Source organism: Pyrus communis, chromosome 10, assembly GCF_041283825.1.
Source record: "Pyrus communis isolate YQ-2024b chromosome 10, ASM4128382v1, whole genome shotgun sequence".
In the NCBI taxonomy this organism is placed as follows: domain Eukaryota; kingdom Viridiplantae; phylum Streptophyta; class Magnoliopsida; order Rosales; family Rosaceae; genus Pyrus; species Pyrus communis.
The window spans coordinates 6,323,621-6,347,211 of record NC_142574.1 but is presented as its reverse complement, the minus strand read 5'-3'; the positions used below and the strand labels follow the sequence as shown (position 1 = coordinate 6,347,211).

The window sequence follows — 23,591 nt, the reverse complement described above, 5'->3', positions numbered from 1 at the left end:
TCTCATGTTATTGCCGTTAAGAGAATCCTCCGTTATCTCAAAGGGACATCAACTTATGGCATTCATTTTAAACCTGGACCATTGCATCTGCAATCTTATAGTGATGCAGATTGGGCAGGTGATCCAAATGATCGACGATCTACTTCAGGTTTTGTTGTCTTTATTGGTTCTAACCCCATCTCATGGGCATCAAAGAAGCAACACACGGTATCTCGATCATCCACAGAAGCTGAGTATCGAGCTTTGGCAATCACAGCTGCAGAACTTGCCTGGATTCGCCAATTACTCTGTGATATGCATATACCTTTACATTCCTCTCCGATGATCTATTGTGACAATATCTTAGCTATTGCCCTCTCTACTAATCCTGTGTTTCATGCCAAGTCCAAACACATTGAGATCGACTACCATTTTGTCCGTGAGAGAGTCACTCGGGGTGATCTTCAAGTTCATCATGTGTCTTCGACAGATCAATCAGCTGATATTCTAACCAAGGGACTGTCTGCCCCATTATTTCAACACCATTGCAACAATCTGATGCTTAATGTTCTCGAGCATCAGCTTGAGGGGGGATGTAAGAAGAATAAAAGTGATCCATGTGAGGAAGTTATCCATGGTCAAGACAAAGCCACTTGTCACAAGATTAAATAGGTGGTTATACATATAGTTGGTTAGTTAGAATATTGCTAGAGTGAGTTAGTTGGTATAAGGAGGTAGTTAAAGAAGAGTACTTGGGCTGCAAGTTTGTAAAACTTCTATATAAGTGAACTATGTAAATCATATGTTCTCTAATGAAGAAAAACGTTCTCTCAATCAATACAATTCTATCTCATCTCTTCTATCTCTTCTATCTCTTTTCTTAAAACCATATTTCAGCTATTTCAATAGCAGCGGCTGACTCCTCTTGAAGGGCTGTCTACGCGCAATCATTTTCACTCATCTTGTTGCTTGGTTGCGGGATTGAGTTATTTAACTCCTATACTGATGCAAAAACCTTCTTTTGGACTTCTTCAAAGCATGAATAGCAGCAATAATGTCAAGCACGGCGTACTCTTTCAGGTTCTCTTGTCTTTGCTGTCGCTGCTCCTTGCGCTGGGATTTGTTCAGCCTGGAAGCAGCCTAGCCTGCATCCTCCGAGGCGTTGCTACTTCTGGAGGTGTCTTCTGGATCTTGAAGTCATTAAATCAGAGTTGTGACCTGGTCCATAATGAAGTCGCCAATTTATGTAGAGGACATTTTGATCGAGTTGGGTTTGAGTCTTGGTGGAAACTCTTTGCCCCCTTGGTTCATTTCCAATACCAAGTCATGAGATACCTCGAAAGAGTTAATGTGCCTCAGGAAGTACCTCAGTTGAATCAATGGCTCAAAGATTGGATGATAATGTCAAGTTAGGGATTGCTTGTGTGAAGAGTGGCTTGGAAGCTAAAAGCTTACTGGTTTAGCGTGAGAGAAACTTGTGCATGCTTCCATGGTTTTGGGAATGGCCAACCTAGGGTTCTTAATGCTCTGGGAATATTCGTAGTGATTAAGGAATTTAAGGGAAGCTTGAGGAAATCCCTAAAAGGTGAGGAAAGTTCTTTCTTTAAGAATCAAGGTGTCCTGCGCTTAGAAAACTTGCTTTACCTGGTGCAATCTTGTCATGATCCCCTCTCCCTCTATGTTGTCTCCTTTACCCTCCTTCATGCTGACTTCCATCCAATTTTATAGACGTAAGGCTCCTTTCCAACTTCCACTAAGGAATCCTTTGGTTTCCCCATTTCTTCTTATTTTTGCTGAGTCATTCTTTCTCATTTACATGGGCGCAGCTATAGCTTTTCTTTATGGTCAATTTCCACATACTTCTCTTTTGGCAACGCTCCTCCTTGTTTTCCTTCCTTGTGTTCATGTGTGAACTTGGAAGTGAAAGATCCATTATCTCATCATTAATGAGGTGCACGACTCTTTGTTTTGAACGTGATCCTGTAGGCAGCTCCACTTTGGGTTTTGGTTGTTTCCTAAGTATCCTAGCTGGTTTGCGAGGGAAAGGGAAACTTAGTATGTTCTCTCTCAGATTTACCCACATGAAACTAAAGATCATGGGCATGAACTTTTTGTGGTCCCAAGCAGCTCAAAGTCTTCCACAACCTTAGCTCCACATAAGCCCAATAAACTTCCATAACCATCCACACCACGATCCACTTGGCAAGCCCAATATGTGGCTTGGGCCCATTTTAGCATGTAGCGTGGTTGGCGTGATTTAATTGCAACATTAATGTCTTAACATGGCTTGGCATGATAAATGTGAATTAATTTGCATGGGCTTGGCATCATTATTCAAACATATAATTTATAAATTATTATTTTATTGACATGACGTGATCGTAAATCCACATAACCCTTGATTCAACACTTTTGCATGAATTTAAGCTTCGCTTGTTACGCTTTTAAGATGATTGGGCTTGTAGGTGAGATTTTTGGGCCTCAACAACTTGGAAGCTGGTAGACTTACCACCAGGTTGTAAAAGTATAGGTGCAAATGGGTCCTTAGAAAGAAACTCAAACCAGATGGAAATATAAATAAATTTAAAGCCAGACTTGTTCCAAAGGGCTTCAAACAAAAAGCTAATCTAGATTTCTTTGATACTTTTTCTCCAGTTACTAGAGTAACATCCATTAGATTGCTAATTCTTGTTGCTTCTATTCTTGATTTGATTATTCATCAAATTAGATTGCTAATTCTTGTTGCTTCTATTCATGATTGGATTATTCATCAAATGGATGTGAAAACAATTTTTTTTAAGGGTGAACGACCAATTTAGTCCATGAATTATCATGAGTGAAAATTAGGTCCCTCAACTATTTTTTTAAGAAAAATCAGTCATTGAATTATAAAAATTTGCCAATTACAACCCTAATATTATATTCAAATTAAGCCACTATATTCAATTTTCCGTCAATTTAAGTCACGTTACTTGCATATGATTCACATTGGATGGTAGATTGGTAGTTTTACATAAAGAAATGGTGCATTGAGTTAACTTTGGGGGTAAATTAGACGTTAAATTTGCACCCTATATGAAATATTAAGGGCTTTTAGGCGACAAAATGACGGTATTACACTCTAAAGTGTGTCAAATGACTTAAGTTGACAAAAAATTGGATAAAATAGCTTTGAAAATAATAGTAGGGATGAAATTAGCAATTTTTAATGAATTTAGGGACTTATTTTACTGGGAAAACAATTCAAGGACCTAATTTTCACTGAGGTGATAGTTCAGGGACTAAATCGGCACTTCACCCTTTTTGTAATGGAGATTTAGATGAAGCAATTTACATGTACCAACCAACCAGAAGGTTTTGTTGAACCTGGCCAAGAGAACAAAGTATGTAAGTTGACCAAATCTATTTATCATTTAAAGCAGACACCTAAATAGGACTTAAAAAAAAAATTATTACTGCATAATTAACAATGGTTATAAAAGTAATGAGAGTAACAAGTGCATATGTTACAAATCAGGGAAAGATTTATAACATGTTATAGCCTCACGGATGAGCTGATTATTGCTTCTCTCATTCTAGCTTGGTTTGTTGGCTCAACGTTTCAAATTGCAGATGTACTTACAAAGTCTCTTTCTGCATCAAGGTTTCAGTTTTTGAAAAGAAAAAAAAATTATTTAATCCGTAAGTTGCATGATAACGTTGTATTGGACTGCCATGTACGATACCGGACCAGGCTAAGTAGGAAGCATTCGTGCTTGAAGAGGATACTTAGTTGGGAGAAACGTCCAACTAAAACAACTGGGATTTGGATTGAATAACCATTGAGTTTTTTAATTTGACGGAAGTCCTGACTTGGAGGTCTTTGTTTCTATGTATAGTACTAGGGAAGCTTCCTCGATCATGTTCATGAGCAGCGATTGAGGGTAGATCAATCTTCTGTGTGGCCATTAACTGCAATTGCAACAACACTTGTCTCTACAGTCCCCCGGCGTTCATGCGAAATCACGTCGCACAAAGCCTACATGGACCATGTGGCATTTAAAGGGTGTAAATATTTTATGATTGTTAGATATCTGATACGCAATTTTACTGCTTTTTACAACTTAGTTTGAAAGGAGCCACTGTGTGTTTTTCTTAATGAATTTTTCGTGGACGATTCACAAAGTGTAATTAGTTTATGGAATACTTTGGATGCGGTCTCTAACTATCAATGTTCTTTGACTAAAACCTTTGTGACTTTTAATTTTTTATCGAAGTCCCTGATATTAATGTAATAATATATTTATTTTATTTTTAAACTAAAAATGAAATTTGTAGTTATTTATATTAATGAGATTTTAAATAAAACGTATAATTTATGAGATTAAAAATATTAAAGATAAATTATACTCTCTAATATATTATGTGTATATATGGGTACATTCATAAAAAACTAACCAAAAAATTATTGTACCAAAACATCGGTACATTTTTCAAAAACACAAAAAAAGAAAAAAAAAATGATATTAGTCTTAATAATTATTAAGCATTTCTTCTATTAAACTTGAAATGGATACATTCTTAAATCAACAAAATAGAATGTACCCATATAAGTTTAAAAAATGGATTAGAGAAAAGATTGAATGAATTTTATATAAAAATGGGTACATTTTATATTAAAAAAGGGTAATTTTTCATATAACAAATTGGTATATTTAAGAATGGGTACATATAATTTTTTATATAAAAATTTAATGGATACAAACTTATTCTAATTTTATTTTTTTATTTTTTGAAAATGTTAGAATTGAAATTAATTAGGAGTTTAATAAGGGTGTGAGTATTAAAACTCTAAATCAATTACTAATTTTTATTATAAAAATTATGTAACTTACATGTAATTCATTAATATATTAATGCTAGGGACTTTGATCAAAATTTAAAAACTAATAAGGTCTTAGTCAATGAACATTAGAAACTAGGGACCGGATACTAATTTTTCCTTAGTTTACTTAAGTTTTTGAAAATAATTTTGGAATAACAAATCTTTGATTGCGTGATGAGGGGCCGAGCCAGGCATTAGGACGTTAGTTCACCTTAAGTTCTCAAAATATTTTGTGGCTCGTCGAAACAAGTTCACCTTACGTTCTCAAAATATTCTGGAATGAACAAAAAGTTGATTGTAGGGATGAGGAGCTGAGCTAAGCACTACCCTTAGTGCTAAGGGCCTTCGAGTGAGCGTTATAACTTATCAAATCAACTGTTATTTGCACTTTACCCATGGTGGATAGGGTTTGCCTCTAGGGCTCAGGGTCAAACTCAATCACCCCATACAACCAATCACTTTAATGCTCTGCTTAGTTACGAGTTTACGCTACTAGACTCGGCAATAAAAGAGCCTAGTGCAAGTCCTTATAAGTTTTATGTTATATTTCAGTGAGTTTGCGATGTGAGACTCTAGGTATGAGAGACGAAGATAACTCGTATATATCTTAGAAGTAAAGAAAGGGATTGAATGCGAGTTGCGGGCATCAAACGCTTTGTTTCTACTGTACCAGTTCATAAATGGATTTTCTTTGGAGGTTGATGGTCTTCATTGCCGTTCGTCAATATAGTCCAAGACATGACATAAACTTTCTTTCATCAATTCCGAAACCCGATTAGCTCAACTTCCCCTTGCAATGCCCTGCTTAGTTAGAAGCCCCTGATGCGGAGATCGCTTAACCAAACATGGGCTCCATTGTTTATGATACTAGTTGAGTCTTCCTTGGCTTCATGTGGTGATGCAGGGGAGTTCTACCTCTTCTCAGCTCAGGTGACATTAGAGAGTTGCTTCTCATGCTGATTCCACAGATGAGAGCATACAGTTCACCATTCGACATGCACAGGCAAGTCGGGTAAAACGCATGTTCTGTAATTCCAAAGTAAGTTGAGGCCAACATTTTGAACCCGCACGGGGTTCGTAACATGTATGAGGAGCCTGAAACTGCACTGAAAGACCTCCAATTGGGTTTTCTTTCTTGAGAAAAATAAGACAGCAAAGTAACAAACGAGGGAGCCGAGAGTAACAAGGATGAGAAGATGGGGCACCAAAAGATGAAGGCCTCCGGTAACTTATTAACTTTGAGGAAATCTGTAATCCACTACTTTCTTACCCTAATTTTACTCTTTCGTCTGAGTAGCAGCCGGGGGTTTTATAGCAAAATTCAAATGCGTACCAAAGTTCTTTCTCATACCATACCAGGCCCTTCTAGTTAACCCAAGCGGTGAAAGGCGGGCCGAAAAATTGGTTTAGGATTAAGTTAGTTCAAGAGTTCGTCTTTGTGGTTTTTATATTCCTGGAAAGTTGGAAACAGAACAAGAGACTGCTGAGTTGCAAACAAATCACGTCCAATTACATAGGGAACCCGGACATTGGCAGCCGATACGTCGATAAAACTGTTTCTTGGCTATCAAACATTAGTACTGAACTACTGCATTTAAACTAAAACGAGCCATCAACCAAAAAACAAAAAAAATCTAAAACGAGCCAAACTTGAACACAATCCACCACGTATACCACGCCAAGATAAATCATGTGATCCCCAATTCTATTTTCTTATAAAAGTACAACACAGTGTTCATAGAAATTAAGAGAGCTAAGTGATGGGCCTCCATCCATGTGACAAAGTGCCAAAGCGCCAAAGCATGCTCAAAAATCAGAGAAGAAAAAAAGTTCGAAAGTATCCTAAATCACCTTAGAACCACCTGAGTGTATGTGAAACTAAAGGATTCCCGATTACTACAAATGCAAAGCTTCAACTATAGTCCTAATACCAGTTATTCATCTGTATTGAAACTCTACATCAACATGAACCTTCAAATCCTGCACCTGAAACACAACGTAAAGCTTCAGTCTCGCGAAATGTCTTAATTTGAGGAATAAGATAATCAAATTGTACAACTTAAGTTGGTTCAAACTTACATACAATTCCAACCGCATGCTATGTAAACCCATTTGAATTAGCAAGGTAGTATCGAGGTATAGTCAGGGTTAGAGAATAAAAGACTCATCAGCATAAACAAAAAACAAAATGTAACTTGCCTTCAAAACTAACAGCAGCATCGCCTAGATATAAAAACTAGTGTCTGAGCTCTCTACTGAAAATTTGAGAGAGCCCTATACGGCCATTTTCATTTCTATCTTCTGATGAGGATCATAACCTATCAGTTTGAAATCAGCCGCCACAAAAGAATCTATATTCTTTTTCTCAGGATTGATCTTCAAAATCTGCATTGAAATAGAGGTAGTCAGTTGTAAATAAACAATATATATAACAGGTAGAAATGCAAGAGGGGGTAATAAAGTCTGCTTCTGAAACCAAAACAATAATTTATGAAACATTGTTAAACTTACCGGAAAAGGCTTGGGCAGCTTTTCAAGCTGCTCCTTCAAAGGCCTGATGTGAGTGCGGTAAACATGAGCATCCCCTAAGGCATGAATGAAATCACCTGGAACAAGACCTGCACGAGATAAAAGCATATTATGGACAGACTCTAAAGACACAATATCAGATGCAAGGTTCTTAAATCCATCAGATAGCCAACGAAGGCAAAGGTGCCGGCTAAAAGAGTGCAAAGGTGCCAGCTAAAAGAGTATTCTTTAGAATGCGTACCACAAACATGAGCAATCATGCATGTCAGAAGAGCATATGATGCAATGTTAAATGGAACACCAAGGCCGATGTCAGCAGAACGCTGATACATTTGACATGATAACTCTCCGTTGGCTACATAGAACTGCAAGGAGAAAGAAGGATGTAATAAAACAAAAGAGATGTTATAATAAAATAAAAGCCTAAACCACCTCAAGACAAACCTGAGCAAACATGTGACAAGGTGGGAGTGCCATCAATTTGAGATCAGAAGGATTCCATGCTGACAGTATAATCCGCCGATCATCTGGATTATTTTTAATCTTGTCAATAACATCTAGCAACTGATCAAATCCTTGATCGGTATAGTCAGCATGCATGTCAGTATACCTGAATGATGGAACAGAAATAGGTAAACTTGAAGCTAGACTTCATTATGTAAACCAAAAATATAGAACTTAACCTAAACTGAAGTTCACAAACCTGGCACCAAAGTGTCGCCACTGGAACCCATATACTGGTCCCAAGTCGCCCTCTTCCTTGTCAGTTAAACCAACACTGAAGTGGCAGATACAAAAATCATTTAAAACTGCATGAAACTTAGAACTCCTCACACACATTTGGGCAGTCTAATACTTGCCTGTCAAGGTAGTCTCTAGATGCATTTCCATCCCATATGTGAATACCTTTCTCCTGAAGGACCTGCCAAGTAGTCAAACATCCGTATTAGATATACAAGGAAGAGCCTGCTTCTTTAAACTTCTCTGTGGGGATGAGCAAATCAATGGGAATTATGTCGCCAAACTTGCTTTTGACAAACTAGAAAGGCAAGAATTATCCGTACTCATGGAAAGCTAAAATAAAAAATAGAAATTATGAGAACATATTTTTAATGCAAGAAGCTTCAAATGATCCCTTTCAACTTCTGTAAATTCATATAAATTGTACACATTTTCAAAGGCTGAAAACATCAAAATCAGTCATCAGTTTTACCAATTTATGGTGGAGAAAACACACATTTTTCAGTATTCTCGACTTTGTACAGAAATCAACTTTCAACATGATTGAAAACCAACTCGCTCAATTGTAAGTCCCCATATTATGTAATGACAATGAAACAAGGAAAACATACATATGATTCAAAAGGTAAACGTTCAACAAAATCATAATACCTTGGCATTTGTTGAACCACTGATGAACCACAGAAGTTCTTCAACAACCCCTCGCCAAAATACTTTCTATGGACCAAATAGTCATAATGTGTGTCAGTTTATCAACTGAAATAGAAAAGAATCAAATACCTAATAATCTAACCACATGCCAAGAGAGTAAAATGGAATCTATTAAAGTTGAAGAAACCCTTATGTGGAAGAACAAATTTAGTAGCACATGGTAGGTTGAGAGAGAAACGGAAATCTTAAAAAGAAGAATATGCATGCCTTGGTTGTCAGAAGTGGAAAAGTTCTGCGCAGGTTAAACCGCATCTGTGGAGATACAGAGAAAATGAGTAAACATCACTTGTCCATTTTAATCAAGCGACTGTTAAATGAAGCATAACGGGACTTTCTCAAAAATCTTAGTTTGATATTACCTGGCAACCGAATTTTGACAAAGTACCAGTCCCTGTCCTGTCATCCTTAGAAGTGCCATCTGAGAGTATTTCTCGTACCAGCCTTAGATACATGTGCTCCTCGTGTTTCTCAAAAATCATCTTTGGCAAAAAAGAGAAATTCTTCACCTCACATTTAATGGAGCCTGAGTTACTATTAGAGATCAGATCACTGTTTTCACAAAGGGATTCAACTGCAGAACTCCTTACGCGAACGTAAGTTGTGAAAGAATGACGAATGCTATTTTCAACCTTGGGAAAGGATGAATACCACGGCTGAAACACAGAGGAATCAATTGCAGGGATAAAAGTGTCACATTCAATGTTTGTCTCTATTTCTGTAATGTGAATGGCTTCACAGCCAGGCGCATTGAGAGCTTCCCTGGATACAGAAATGTTAATAAAAAGAAAGGATAGAAAGAAGAAACATGATTTGCAATACAGAACCAAACAACAATGTCACACCTTAGTATCTGGCCACCTCCAATGAGAAACACTCTCTCAATTGACAGACAGTAAGGAGAAGCAGCTAACAATTCCAAAGCAGATGCCATGCTTCCGCATATCACAACATTCTCTGCAGTAGCAATATCAAAACTCCCAGAACGAGTCAGAACAACATTAAGGCGGCCAGGTAGAGGTTGATGCTCAGATGGAATGCTCTCCCATGTTTTTCTACCCATTATAATCGCATTCTTTTTCGCAGGATCTGATGTGGTCACAGTGACGTCCTTAAAGAACTTGAGATCAGAGGGCAGTCTCCAAGGTAGTTTCCCATCCTTTCCAATACCCATTTCTCGGGTCGCAGCCACAACAACTTGGTAAGTCCTCTGTGGATTGGGCTGGGTGTTACCATTTCCATTCGCACTCACCAACAATTCACCAGCCATAGTTGAACCCTTAGACCAAAACAGCCTAAAAGGAGAGCTGCACGGCCAATTTTTGTGCAAGCGCAGTAAACCCTACAATGTAACATGAATACATTAAAAATTAACAAAGAAACAAAGTACAAAAGTGCAGACGCGAGCATACAACACCCGAATGAGAAAACAACACGACATATGAGATCGGAACAAGTGCAAAGGATTATCGGGTACATTGTATACGTTATCATCTATTTCAAACAATTCGGCCATCAACATGTATAAATCAACATTTTGTTTAGCTATAAATCAAACATATAAACGATTAACAGAGACATGAGTGTTGCAACACAGTTACCACTGCTATTGCCGACTTCGACATCAATCTGTGCAAGTCAGGCGGCGAATTCAGTTAAGATTTTTGTGGATTTAAAGGAGTTTTTATGCTATAACTATAAATTAATTAATTAATTAATTAAAATTAAAATAAAAAACAGAAACCTTTGCAATTTTAACATAAGGTAAAACTTGCACGCAAATGTGAAAAACAATTAGAGAAATCCTGATCAGACCTAAGAAAATAATTAGTCCAAAAAAACACAAATGCCATTAATTTCAAGCAGTTCAAACCCTATGATGCTAAGAAAAATATGAGAAAATAAGTAAAGCGACACACAAACTTTAAGTTAATTATAAGAACAATAGATCACAAAAATCAAAACAAAAATAAAAATAAAAAACACACTAAATTAAATTAAATACGAAAACTAATCAGATAAAATGTCTCAAAAAAAAAAATATGGAATGGAATGCAAGAAGCAACTGACCGATCCTAAAGCGAAGCGCGAAATCTTGCAGTGGTGGGAGCAGCCAAGAGCGGCGGCAATTTAGAGTTTGGGAGTGAAAGAAGGGAGTGAGAGAGCGAATTGGAGAGAAGGAAATAAACGAGGAGGCTTTAGGGCTGAAACCACTTTCTTCGCTTTCAATCCTTTTCTTTCTTTTCTCTCTCCTGGAATGTACAGTGACTGAGTGACAGGTTATACAAACACAGAAATCCAAAAGCGCAGTTGACGCGGAGTTCCGCCAAAAGACTGGTTGTGGAGAGATTTTCAAACGTGGCGGATACGCGGCGGTACAGCAGGTTATTATATAAGTAGATGAAAGTTTTTTGAAGTGTTTATCCACTCCTTAGAGCAAGTTCACCGGTTAGGCCGGCACCCAGCATCATTTTTGACCCAGCACCTGGCCAATCCCCTCCAGCCCATGTGGATAGGACAGCACTCAATCCAAGCTGGTCTTCAGGCTAGCTCAAAATGGATTGAGCTATGGGATGGCCTGCTTGACGTCATATTGACGCCAGCATGACGTCACAAGCTAATTTAAATTTTTTTTGTGCTAGGCGTGTGCAAAACACACACGTGGTCGCATGTCCCGACAAGAAAACGTGGGGGTGGCCCTTCAGTGCAGGCACACTTAGGGATATGATGGGGGAGGCCACGTGTTTGTTTCTAGGCTATTGGATTTCCAATGGCTAGTTTTTTAGACCATTGGATTTCTAACGGTCAAAAAAATTTGGAATTTGACATCCAAAAGCTAGTGACGTGGCTCAATCTGGACCGTCTGATTCAGAGATCAACAATCCACATTTTTTACCCCAAAATTAAAAAAAAAAAAAAAAGCACAACGGTCAGGATTATGACTGTTGGCCACGTGTCAACGTATAGATTGTTGGATTTGAATCTTTTTCAAATCCAACGGTCTAGATTAATTAACAAAATTAAAATTCATAAAAAAATTCATTAAAAATTGATCTTCCACCTTACACCACATTTCAATATTTTCAACAATTTCTATCAAAGCTTTCATATAATTTTTGAGAGAAAAAAATAACTATGTGGAAGCTCATCGAAGATGTTACGTTGTGTGAATGTTGGGTTCACACTACTCATGACCCGATTACAGGTAATGAGATGGATAAGTGAGAAATGTGGAGTAAAATTACGAAAGCGTTTTGCAATGTATATGGAAAAGACACCAAAAGTAGTCAAGGTCTTCAAGGTCGTTGGAAAAAAACTCAACGCATCCTTTACTTGTTGGAAAAACGCTATCTCTCATGATTCTGATAATCTGCGTATTGGGACAAGTTTAGCGGATCAGGTGACAATATTTTTATTTATTTATATGTATTCCACCATCATCAATATTTTAATTTATTTATTTGTGTTGCACCCGCATTTTATAATATGGTCTTATCCCACATTTATAGACATTACAAGCACAAGCATTCTACAATGCAAAGAACCACAACAAATCATTTGGCAAATTATATGAAAGATTGCCCCAGATACATAATTGTGCCAACCAGTCCAGAAGGTGTCATGCACGGCATGGGTCTACACAGTTCACCAGAAGCAGACATGGTCGAACATGAAGAAGACACAGCCGCACAGGAAGAAGACACATTTGAAGAAGTACCGGAAGGGATGCCCGAAGAAGTGCCGGAGACCCAGGCAACTCGTCCATCCCTAAGGCCTCAAGGTAAAAACGCAGCAAAGAAAAAATGGAGTTCTTCCAAAAATGACTACACAACATATATGGACGAACTTGCGTGCCAAGGTGAACTAAACATGGCGCAGGAAGAGGCTAAAGATGAGGAAAAAAATGCTGCTATGGTAGCAATATTAGCAGCTACTGAGAGACGTGATGCAGTGACTAAGAAACAAAGAGAAATCGTTAATCGAGAGAACGAAATGATTAGAGAATGACTTAATCGAGAAAACGAGATGCTTAGAGAAGAAATGATGGCACAAGCAAATCGTGACACTATGAACAAGCCTCTAGTAGGACTGTCTCCGAATTCAAAATATTTTTGGACATCGAAAAAAAGAGATGTGGTGCGAATGAGGTGTGTAAAAGACGTGGAAACAAGTCGAGGGGGTTCTAGCTACACAGATCCTAGCAACGAAGATCCTAGCGGTACATATCCTAGCTCCACAAACTTTGTATAATTTCGTATTTATTTTTAGTACTTTATTTAATTTCATCTTAATTGTTAGTACTTTATGTAATTTCGTCTTTATTTAATCCTACCCGAAGTTAAAACTATTTTATTTATTTATGTATTATTTTATAAAAATTTTAATAATATTTTAAATGGGCTGGGTGCCAATGTATTTTGTAGGGGTGAAGATCGTTTGTGCCAGCTCATTTTTTAGGGGTAGAGATGCATTTGGCCTATTACTGTTCATTGGGGTCTATCACTGTTCACTGAGCGGATTAAATGGGCTAGGTGATGGCGCATTTTTTTAAGGGTGGACTTGCTCTTATATATTGCGTATGTGCCCATGTTTTCGGCACTAAAAAATACCTTCGAGTTATGATGGCACTAGTGCACGGCGCTCAACATTTGCAGGTTAACAAATTAAAATAATAAATCTTTGGTAGGCTTGGGATATGGACAAAAATGGAATAGACTAAGAGATTTAAGTGGTTCACGATTCATAACTGGGTACATCCACTGTATTGCTCGAATTGTATTCATTTCAAGACTACAAGTAGCACTCGGCAAATTACATGAGCTCTTCATTTTCCTAGTTGTTAAACCCCCTTACAACAGATTCCTACCCTTTTATATATGCCTTCAACGAACCCTCATCCTTGGGTTTCCCCAATCCAGCATTAGTTGATGGGTGATACCTATGCTCGAGCAAGCACTTCAAACTAGATCTTTCCTTACAAACCATCGTTTTGCCATTTCCCGAGTAATACTTTCGGGGTGACCTTTATGTTCAACGTAGCAATCGAGTTGTTTAGAAACTATTAGGGTCTAATGCGGGTGATCCTTCAAGCGTTCGTACAAACCACTCAATCATCACCTCGGTCTTCACTTTTACCACTAAAGCATAACATACCTTTGTCAACGCCTCATCACCTCTAATCATTCCTACCCCTGCAGTGGTCAGGAATTTCACTACCAACATCTTCTGGTTGATCGTCACATTCATTTTTGTAAGAAACGATCGTCTTAGTATCACGGTGTAGGAGGAAAAGAAATCTACAATCATAGACCTTGTCGTCAAACTCGCCCTCTTATGATGGTTCCAGTTTCACAATGTAAGACTCATTTCCCCAATTGGGTGTAGCATACTATCCCCGAATGTTATAAAGGTGTCACGTTCCTATGCAAAAGATCCATGTTAATTCCTAACTGGTCAAATGTCGAGAGAAAGATTACATTCACCGAGTTACCATTGTCAATGAAATTCAAGTGACTTCACAGTTGGCTATCTCTCAGCCGAGATAACCAAGTGGTCATCATGGGTTGTAAGTTTCTAAACCCACCTTCCTCGTTGAACACTACAGGCTCCCTCGAGGGTCTTCTTATCTTCGCAAGTAGGCCCACAGTCCCAAGCGAGTAAGAATGTGACAATGCTTAACACAGTTCTCGAGCATAGACCTTTATCACTCTGTTAAAACCCTCTCCCCCAACAAGGTAAACCCCCTAAACAGAGTATAAATTACCTTCATGATGTTCGGATCACAATTTGCATGGGCACCTGACTCTTGAAAAGCGCTCAATTGGGTCGTAGACCTATTAGCTACATAATATGTGAGTTGCCCTTGCCAAACGAGCGCTTATATATCATCCTTAAGGTCCGTGAAGTTGTCGATAAGGCAACCATGGCCTTGGTGATACCAGCACTACTTAGTATCATCATTCCTTCTTCAGAAACCAGTTGTATTATTTAAGTGAAAGGGAGTTGGCGTTCCACTAGACGCAACTTCCTGTTTTGCCTTAGCTAGTGTGTTCAAGCGATTTGTCAAGGCAGGGATTTGCATCCTTGTCTTGTTTAGCTACTTGGATCGAGAGTAGCTAGTTGCTTCGTGGAATCTCGAGTTAGATGGAAGTAAAAGTCTCGTATGACAAATCCCCATATGAGGGCATTGTACGTTGTTGCCTCGTCGTATCCTTTTCATCTGACATACTCATTATTCAATCAGTATATGTAATCCCTCAAGGACTGGGCCTTTCTTTATTGAGGCGAGGTCAATCAATGTGTATTGCCTCTTAGAGATAATCATATATGCATCAAGAAAAACCTGCATCAGCCTCGAAAAAGACGTAATGAACCCCATGGCAATCTGCTTAAACCAATCCTAAGCCGTTTCTCTGATGATGGTTGGAAATAGCCTACACTTAATGGCGTTGTTATTCACTCGGCCCTCGATAGCGTAAATAAACCTGTCCATGTGGTCATACTAATCAGCAAGCCCTTTGTAACTTTGCATTTTGAGTGCTTGAGTATCTTTACTCATCGGCTCGTCGAGCATTTCATTAGAAAATGGCAAATGTAACAACCCTCCTTAATTTTACGATTTTATTAATTTTAAATGAGGGAATTGACAAAAATGCCTTTAGAGGCAAGGATTTTGACTTCTGTTGACCATCGTTTAGAGAGACGTATGACTCATTCTTTTAGTGTAATTGTGTAGTATGCAATAATACGAACACGTGGGCACAAACAGAATCGAATTTGGAGTTATGATGGAGATTTTACGGATTTACGAACACGAAAGGCGATTTGGTAATTTCATGTTTAGAGATATTTTGTGGCTTGTTTTGTGAGCCACGTGGGGCCCATACCCCACTCCTGCCATGTCCCATGTCCTCTCTCTCCATAAATCTCGATCCTTCTCTCTTTCAAACTCTTTTTTTTTTTTTTTTAACTCTCGGACCATACTCTTTTTGACACCTCACTCTTTCTTACTAGGTTTATTATTTTAAAACTTTCTTTCTCTCCCATTGTCTTCTTCTTCTATGTTGATAGAGAGACCGAAAGGCGATACATCCAGCCACCACCTTCATTGCAAGGCACCCAATCTGCCACCACCATCCTCCAACGTGTTTCGTATGAACCACCAGGCCATCCACTTGCTGCAGACCTTGCAGCAAGTCACCACCAACTTGATACTCCCCCAACTATCCCTCAAACTCTCTTTGCAAACCATGTACGGATACTTCACTTTGGTCGTGTATTCCATATCAGATACTTTTCGGATACGATATTTGCCGGATACTCTCGGATACCCGTCGGATACGTATCATGGTCAATTGATACACTTTGACTTCATGGATACACGTATCCCACGTTTGGAATACACGTATCATGCTTTTAGGATATTTTTACACCTTCAAATAAGAAATTAAAAGGAAAAAAATAATTAGAGACGGAGCTTTATTTGAAATATGATGAATATGAAGAGCTAACCTCTAATTGAAACTATGAACACAACTCTCACACTTCTTCTATATATATCAAGGGAATTAGATTTCCAACTTTTCTTCCCCAACAAATCAATGAACATGAATTTGGATGATGAAATCGAATTCTTGTGCTATCAAAATATGTTCTAAATTATATATTTTTTTATATTTGTATATTATTATATAATTTTAATTGTCGTATCTATGGCGTATCGTATCCTACTTTTTAGAGATTTTTCGTATTGATGTGTCGTGTCGAATCGTATCGCCGTATCCATATCTATGTCAGTGTTTCATAGGTGTACAGTAACATCAAACCACCACCATTCGACTGCTTCGGCAAGCTAGACCATCAGACCACCACTGTGCGTTGTCCTTACCTATCTTTGTCAAGCTTAGATCGTGATCATCAAACCTAGACGTGGAGCTTGCACTGCACAGTGGCCATTGCCACTGTTCATCATCTTCTTCGACGAGTTCTCGTCGATTCCGACCAAGGTAGGCCTCGGGAACACTTTTTTTCCCTTTCTTTTTTGATGTTTGTGGAAGATCTTAGGGTTTTAAACTTGTTTTGGTAGGGTTTCGTGACTGAAAAGACAAAATGAAGTTTTTCTAGTTTTCTAGAATTTGAACCTTGGCCATCCGACCACTTTTCAGGCAAATTCCGATCATGACACGACTTCAAATAGGTATAGATCTATTCCCTGTATTCCTAACTTTATTTAGGTTTTCAAATCATGGATTTCGGTTGAGAAATGAGCTCGTTTGGAGCTTTGAAAGTTAAGCTTACAACCTGCAAAAACTGTAAGTTTCGTGAAGAAGGCGCATGGGCGCGCGTGGGAAGCCATAGCATGGTGGTGCGTGCGACGCGTGGCTACAAGTGTAGCCACCTTATGGCAGCGTGTGCAGCAGCGCATAGAGGAACCAGATGTCCCTCCTTAGGTTTCTCAACGTGCGAAATTCGACAGTTTTAAAATAGTTCATTTATTAGCCATACTTTGTATGAAACGCATAATTATGTTTGTACGTTATATTTACGTAAATGGTTTCATTTCTAGGTGAAACGCATTGCAATGTTCTTCAACACTCGTGAGGCGAGTTTGATTCAATGACAAGATATATGAGTGAGACTTTTCTTGATATATACATATATTTGTTTAGTTTCCATATATACATCTAATAATGAATTTTCTATATGACTATCGTAATTAAATTAACATTTATAGAAAATGACGTAGCGATGAGAATTGGGAAATCACTATAAATCTTATGGGATGCCTTAATTAAATTTATGGTTATGAATAATATTATGTTGACTAGAATTATTGAATCAATGTGGCATGACTATATTTATGTTATACGCTCATCGTTTGCTGCACTGGTGTTAGTACTCGCTCGTGTCAAAACCAGTCTTTCACGTGTATGTGCACATCACACCGTACGCTCACTTTGGATCCATTATAGGTGCCAGTCCTGTCCTATATTGCTCTAGGCAATTAGGACTCGTATGTGCTGCGCATAGCACCAATCTTCACGTGATTGTAGTACTAGAGCGTATATCATTGTTACACCCAGTTCTGTTCACGTCAGAATACCTTTGCATGAACTCGTGTATCAGTATGTGTTGATGAGCACTCGATATGATATGTTTGTTTATGCGAGATTATGTGATTACGGACGTCATGTGCTTACTTACTAAATATTGTGGCGTATTGAATTCTTGAGATATTGCAGGTTACGGTAAGTATTTTCTTACTATACGTAGTATGTATATTTTGGAAACTATACTTGTTTTACTGTGAGGGATTATTATGTTTTGAAAATGTTTTTACAAAGCTTTGTTTTTAGGCCCAATCACCCTTGTTTTTCACTCCTCCAGGTTTTAGTGACAATGTTCATGTCGACGAGGATTTCTAGCAAATTCTGATATCAGAGACTACTCCCTATGGTATAAGTCTTATTCTAATTTTACTGTACTTTACTTATGCACTGACATCACGTGTGAAATGAGTTCATTCCCGCTCACATGCGCACTCTTGTATTTAGACACTTTTAGGTTTAAATTTATTCACATTTTCTACATCACTATACTTTATGGCTTCGTCACCCTCGTAGTAGTGTCGGCCAGCACAACTTGATTCGAAGTACATGTGGACATTCCGGGTCGGAGTGTGTCAGCAAGGGAACTTCTTCCTCAAAGTAGTCGGGGTTTTTGGGCTTAGACACTCGCTCTATGTCGCCCATCCGACCTCACACACTTTTCATCCCTTCACCCATGACTTATGATACTGACCGTTCAAATCTGTGTAAGGGAAATGATTTATACTCTGTCTCATATAGTATACCCATGTTTATTTTTGTTCTTTTATTTCTTATTTTGCTTTATTTGATCTAAATACCAAAAATAAACATGAATATAGTAGTAATATTGTGAAATGAAAACTTTCCAAATGACAACTATAATATATAACGAAATAAAAAAGGTTCCAAATGGAACTCTATTTTTTTGGGTAAAAAAACACTCAGTCATGTGGCGTTTCATTACATATAAATTATAACACATGTATTTAATTGTGACATATCATTATATGTCATCGGCTTATATTATAATTCATAGACTAATAACATCATGTGTGGCTTAACCTGATAAACACAAAAATATGTAAGATCTCATAAGGAATGTCGGAATCAAAGTGGATGAATTTGGTAGGCCATCACACCACTATGACATAAAAATTGACATAGACGCTTCTCTAAGTGGAGGAACACGTCTCACGAGATTACAGATGACACACAAAGAAGACAAATAATTGGGGCAGCAAACCCCAATTTCTCTGAATTTGAACTCGAGTTTAGCTTTGGTCCTAAACTCTGTTAATAGCTTATGGAGTCCCCCAACTTCACCTATTATTGTATGGTTGGTCATTTTCGACTGCTCCTTAGTTAAATATAGTATTTTAAATCAAAACATTAAATAAAAAGAAATAATGCACAGCCTACACGATTCATACACAAACAACAATGGCCATAGCTGTTACCTATCAAACCTTCAACTCCAAATTGATGTGTAAACTAACGTAGTTTAAACCACATATTGTTCAAGTAACAAGTGATCCATGTATCCGATACCGAAAAGTCACAGAAAAGTTCGTCTCTTTCCGTCAACTAATGCACAACAATTCATTCTGACCCGAATTCTTGAATCTAAAAAAGAGAACTCATCAAGTAACAAACATATCAACGTCCGCCCGCGAACGGGTTTGGTAGCTGGGCTACACGATCAAAGATGGAGAAACCTACAATGTCCTACAGTACGGTGCACAAGCTCCTGCTGCAACTGGAACTACATTAGAATGGAGGCACAAACTTGATTATGCAGTTAAGAAAGGTTGACAATGGTGACATAAACTCTTCACTGCTTATCAATCTTTTATTCTGTTTCCTCTCAAGACAGCTACAGTCGTAAACAACAAAATAAGGTGCTACACATCACGTTAAGGAGCTTACTTTGTATCCGAACACATAAGTTCCAGTGTTACAACAAACAACCAGGAATTAAGGGGAAATTCAGGCCTGTTTAGCTAGCGCTGACTACCAACCTCTTGCAATCAAAGACCCTCAAAGAATCGCATGTGGTCTTCAAATGTCTCTGCATGACGGATCTTGGCTACGGATCCATCTTCTTGGACCTGAAAGCATTGTAAAATCTCTTAGAAATAAGTTACTGGTAAAGAGCATAGATAGTGGTGTGGACGCGTAGAGGCTGTTTGCAGTAACAATTACATACCCAATACTCTGGAGGGCGCATTTTAAGATTGTAAGTTGAAGCCATGCTCATGCAATAAGCGCCTGCGTCGTGAACCACCAGACCAGCTCCCTGAAATGGGCAACTCTGGTTAGCAATCAAGCACCAAAATCCAAAAAGGAAACCTCCAGAACAGGATAACTCAGAAGAACATCGTTGTTTGATCTCCTAGTTATACAAGACAACAAATGATTATAGCTTTGACCCTCCAATAAACAGTTTACAATTACCTTAGGTGGAGTCGGAAGTTCTCTATCCTTCCCTAAGAAATCTGCAGACTCGCAGACAGGGCCCACCACATCAAAAGTCGAAATCTCAGCATCAGGTGCTGTAGGAGCAACTAGTTCTATATGCTGCAAGAAAGTTCCCACAAGTCAATTGAGATCTAAGACAAAAACAAAATGGCAAGTCTTAAAGGGCATTATGAATTCAATGATAAATTATTATGAGGCTGCCAATGATATTTCGAGTCTAACATTATAGCTAATCAGAAACAACAAAAATCTCAGATAAGGCCACTGAAATATATGATATTTGATTAAAGGTAAATGGTCTAACAGAAGCATGGTCAGATACTTCAGTCATTTTTCAATGAAAAGGAGCTGATCGAAGTTTCCATGACAAGGTGACATGGGAACACAGCAAGCCACTAGAAATCACTCGCATGCATACAGTGCACACAAAAGATCCAAGAGTCTACGCCATAGGCTATTTCTCAAGTTGTCCATCATCTCCAGTTAACATTAATGAAGTGACATAAAAAAAAACACTAGCAGTCGACTACACTTGAAAACTTACTTGGTAAGCATCGTAAAGACTGGGACGGATAAGTTCAGCCATGCTTCCATCGATCACAATAAAGTTTTTGGTGCCATTTGTTTTGACACCTGTTACTCGGTTGACCAAGCAGCAAGAATTTGCAATAAGTGATCTACCAGGTTCAATGATAAGATTCAAACCTTGTGATAGGACCACGTCACGAACCTACACCCTCAGCATCAACGTTGAGAAAATATTAGTGACATTACATCAATAGACAGAAAAAACTGTTAATTTTCTTGATACAATAACCATAAGGAAGCAAGCCCTAAAAAAACCCTGAAGAAAGTCTAAGCGTTTTGAAAAAAAAAATAGTAAATATGAGACCCGGCATATTGGTATGACAATTGATCACTTGGGAACAAAAAGCTAACAGATCGATATGGGCTACTTAATCCCTTGTAGCACTTACATGATCTTCGTGGGCCAACTCCTTAAGAGGCTATACATTCTTGTAATAATTGTAGATGCCACTATCATACATGGACTCAAAATTCTAAAGACCCATCATAAAAACATCGAAGTTAACATCTCTAGGGTCCCAAGGATAGGACATAGTCGGTAGTCTACAGTTGAGGTTTCAAAGAGCACCCTAACATGCATGTACGTACTGCAGTGTTAATAACTCCTTATTTGTAATACTACATTAAGTTGTTATCCACATCACTCATGCACACATGAATTGCATACTTAAGTTCGAAAACAAGATTCAAAAGATATCATACTCACAGTGTTGATGAGATCTCTGGGTTTCGGAAGTACGGCACCAGAATGATAGTAATCTATCCCAAGTCCACCACCAATGTTCAAGTAATCAACTTGAAAACCTTGAGAACGGATTTCTTCAATGTACTTAACCATAAGAACAGCAGCATCCCGAAATATATCCACCTGGCAAAAGAAAAGGAGAGAGAGAGAGACTTAGATTTTGTAATAAGAGAAGTGGGTGCACCTGTCATAGAATATCGACAAACAATCAAAATATACAGACAGCATAGCAGAAAACAAAAAAACAAAGAATCATAAGTCAATCAACAGAAAAAAGAAAGAAAATTAGCTGATCAGCTTTAAAAAAAATATTCTTTTTTGAAAGCTGTAACTCTATAATTATGAAGTATAAACCAGTTATTACCAGCAAAAAAAAAAAAAGTACAAACCAGTTGATTATGGGTTTTCTTAATGTGTTCCAGAATGACCACAAACAAACATGGTTGATAAATTTATCCTAATTGGAAAAATTCTACTGATAATATAAAAGGATATGAACAAGTAATCAGCATACCTTGGTAATGGTAGATCCGAGATGACAATGGGCTCCAACAAGTTTTAGCTCATCAGGATGCGCCTTCACAGCATCCAAAAACCATTGCAGCTTCTCATTTCTAATACCAAATTTCGAATTCTTGTTTCCAGTGGCAACATAAGCATGAACCTATGAAAATAACGCATATGTTAAAACAGTACATCAATGATTTAAAATCAATGGAAAGTTCAAATGCACAGTACAACTTTACAATAATATCCAAATATAGCAGAAACTTGATATTAAAGATGGAGGAACTGGTGTGTTAGGGGTGATTTGAGGAGGGATATCTGTATCATGGTACTTCCTAATTTTTCTAAAAAGCATACCGAACATCTCATATGTCTAACTAGTAATTTCCTCGCTGACATGATTCATGTGGTTCATGAATATCATCACATTGCAGTTTATGTATGCCATACCTGAGGATCTACATCCGGGTTGATCCGAAGTAGAACATTGACCTTCTTGCCAGCAATTCTCGCTGCGGCAACAATGTTTTCCAAGTCGAATTCACTATCAATATTGATAAAAACACCTTCTTGGGCAGCCAAAACCAAGTCCTCCAACAATTTTCCATTCCCATTAAAAATGCACCTGCACTTACACAATTTTACAACCATGAATTCAAATACTCACACAAACAATTATATATATATATATATATATATATGTATGTATATATATACATATATACTGGGTTATGCAGAATTTTTACTTGGTGGGGTCGAACCCAGCTCGAAGAGCCAACCGGAGCTCATTCCCACTGACAAGAACAGCACCGCAACCCAATTGCCTCAAATGTTCCAAAATCTTGAGATTGTTGTTGGCTTTAATGGCGTATCCGATGACAGAGCTCAACCCCTCCAACGCGTCCTTGTAGGCCTCGACGTTTCGGGTGATCTGCGGCTTGCTGTAGAGGTAGAAAGGGCGCCACTCGACCGAATCTAAGACGTCCTGGACCTTGAGGCCCTCGCAGTAGAGAAACCCATCGGAGAATTTGGAGAAGCAATGCTCGAACGGGGTCGTTTGGGACAGGGATTTGGACGGGTTTTGGGAGACGACGGCGGCTCGGAGGACAAGGGGTTTTAGGGAGGTGGAGGGTCGGAGGGGCAGAATGGAGTTTTGGGAAAATGGGTTTCGGGTTATAGGGTTCTTCAGGGGCTTAAGGGAGAGGGATGATGAGGTCTGGAAAGGGAGCTGTGCAGCAGCCGCCATTGAAACCTGAAGGGGAAGAAGAACAAAGGAAGTGACTGCTACGAGAGACCTGGTTTTACTGACTGCGTTTAGTTCGTAGTGCTGCACTTTCGGTGTTTTATTTCTGACCGTTAGATG

At 38.3% G+C, this 23,591-nt stretch overlaps 2 protein-coding genes across 3 annotated transcripts; both read right to left on the bottom strand.

The window, feature by feature from the left end:
* Window positions 1-6,527: 6,527 nt before the first annotated feature.
* LOC137728039 (bifunctional dihydrofolate reductase-thymidylate synthase) lies at window positions 6,528-11,339 on the bottom strand. Of its 2 annotated transcripts, none has more exons than XM_088677819.1 (12): window positions 10,892-11,339; window positions 9,667-10,163; window positions 9,184-9,583; window positions 9,032-9,076; window positions 8,765-8,830; window positions 8,233-8,294; window positions 8,076-8,150; window positions 7,817-7,982; window positions 7,614-7,737; window positions 7,355-7,461; window positions 7,043-7,228; window positions 6,528-6,829 (listed from the first exon to the last, which is right to left on the bottom strand). In XM_088677819.1, the coding sequence occupies exons 2-11, from the start codon at window positions 10,089-10,091 to the stop codon at window positions 7,118-7,120; spliced, it is 1,581 nt and encodes a 526-aa protein (XP_088533945.1). In that variant the 5' UTR covers window positions 10,092-10,163; window positions 10,892-11,339; the 3' UTR covers window positions 6,528-6,829; window positions 7,043-7,117. The 2 variants fall into 2 exon arrangements, with proteins under 2 accessions (XP_088533945.1, XP_088533946.1); XM_088677820.1 differs by having other exon boundaries at window positions 6,923-7,228; window positions 10,892-11,312.
* Window positions 11,340-19,673: 8,334 nt separating this feature from the next.
* On the bottom strand, window positions 19,674-23,568 carry LOC137727985 (diaminopimelate decarboxylase 1, chloroplastic). The gene is made up of 8 exons (XM_068466851.2): window positions 22,975-23,568; window positions 22,679-22,853; window positions 22,236-22,385; window positions 21,683-21,844; window positions 20,933-21,118; window positions 20,365-20,487; window positions 20,117-20,206; window positions 19,674-20,018 (listed from the first exon to the last, which is right to left on the bottom strand). The coding sequence occupies exons 1-8, from the start codon at window positions 23,472-23,474 to the stop codon at window positions 19,938-19,940; spliced, it is 1,467 nt and encodes a 488-aa protein (XP_068322952.2). The 5' UTR covers window positions 23,475-23,568; the 3' UTR covers window positions 19,674-19,937.
* Window positions 23,569-23,591: the final 23 nt, after the last annotated feature.

Coding starts and splice junctions, on each gene's coding strand:
- LOC137727985 (XM_068466851.2), bottom strand. CDS start 23,474: ATGGCGGCTGCTGCACAGCTCCCTTTCCAGACCTCATCATCCCTCTCC. Junction 22,854..22,974: donor GCTGGGTTCGACCCCACCAA/GTAAAAATTCTG, acceptor GTGTAAGTGCAG/GTGCATTTTTAATGGGAATG. Junction 20,207..20,364: donor AACTTCCGACTCCACCTAAG/GTAATTGTAAAC, acceptor TGCCCATTTCAG/GGAGCTGGTCTGGTGGTTCA.
- LOC137728039 (XM_088677819.1), bottom strand. CDS start 10,091: ATGGCTGGTGAATTGTTGGTGAGTGCGAATGGAAATGGTAACACCCAG. Junction 9,077..9,183: donor TGTCAAAATTCGGTTGCCAG/GTAATATCAAAC, acceptor GTATCTCCACAG/ATGCGGTTTAACCTGCGCAG. Junction 7,462..7,613: donor CATGATTGCTCATGTTTGTG/GTACGCATTCTA, acceptor TATCTCGTGCAG/GTCTTGTTCCAGGTGATTTC.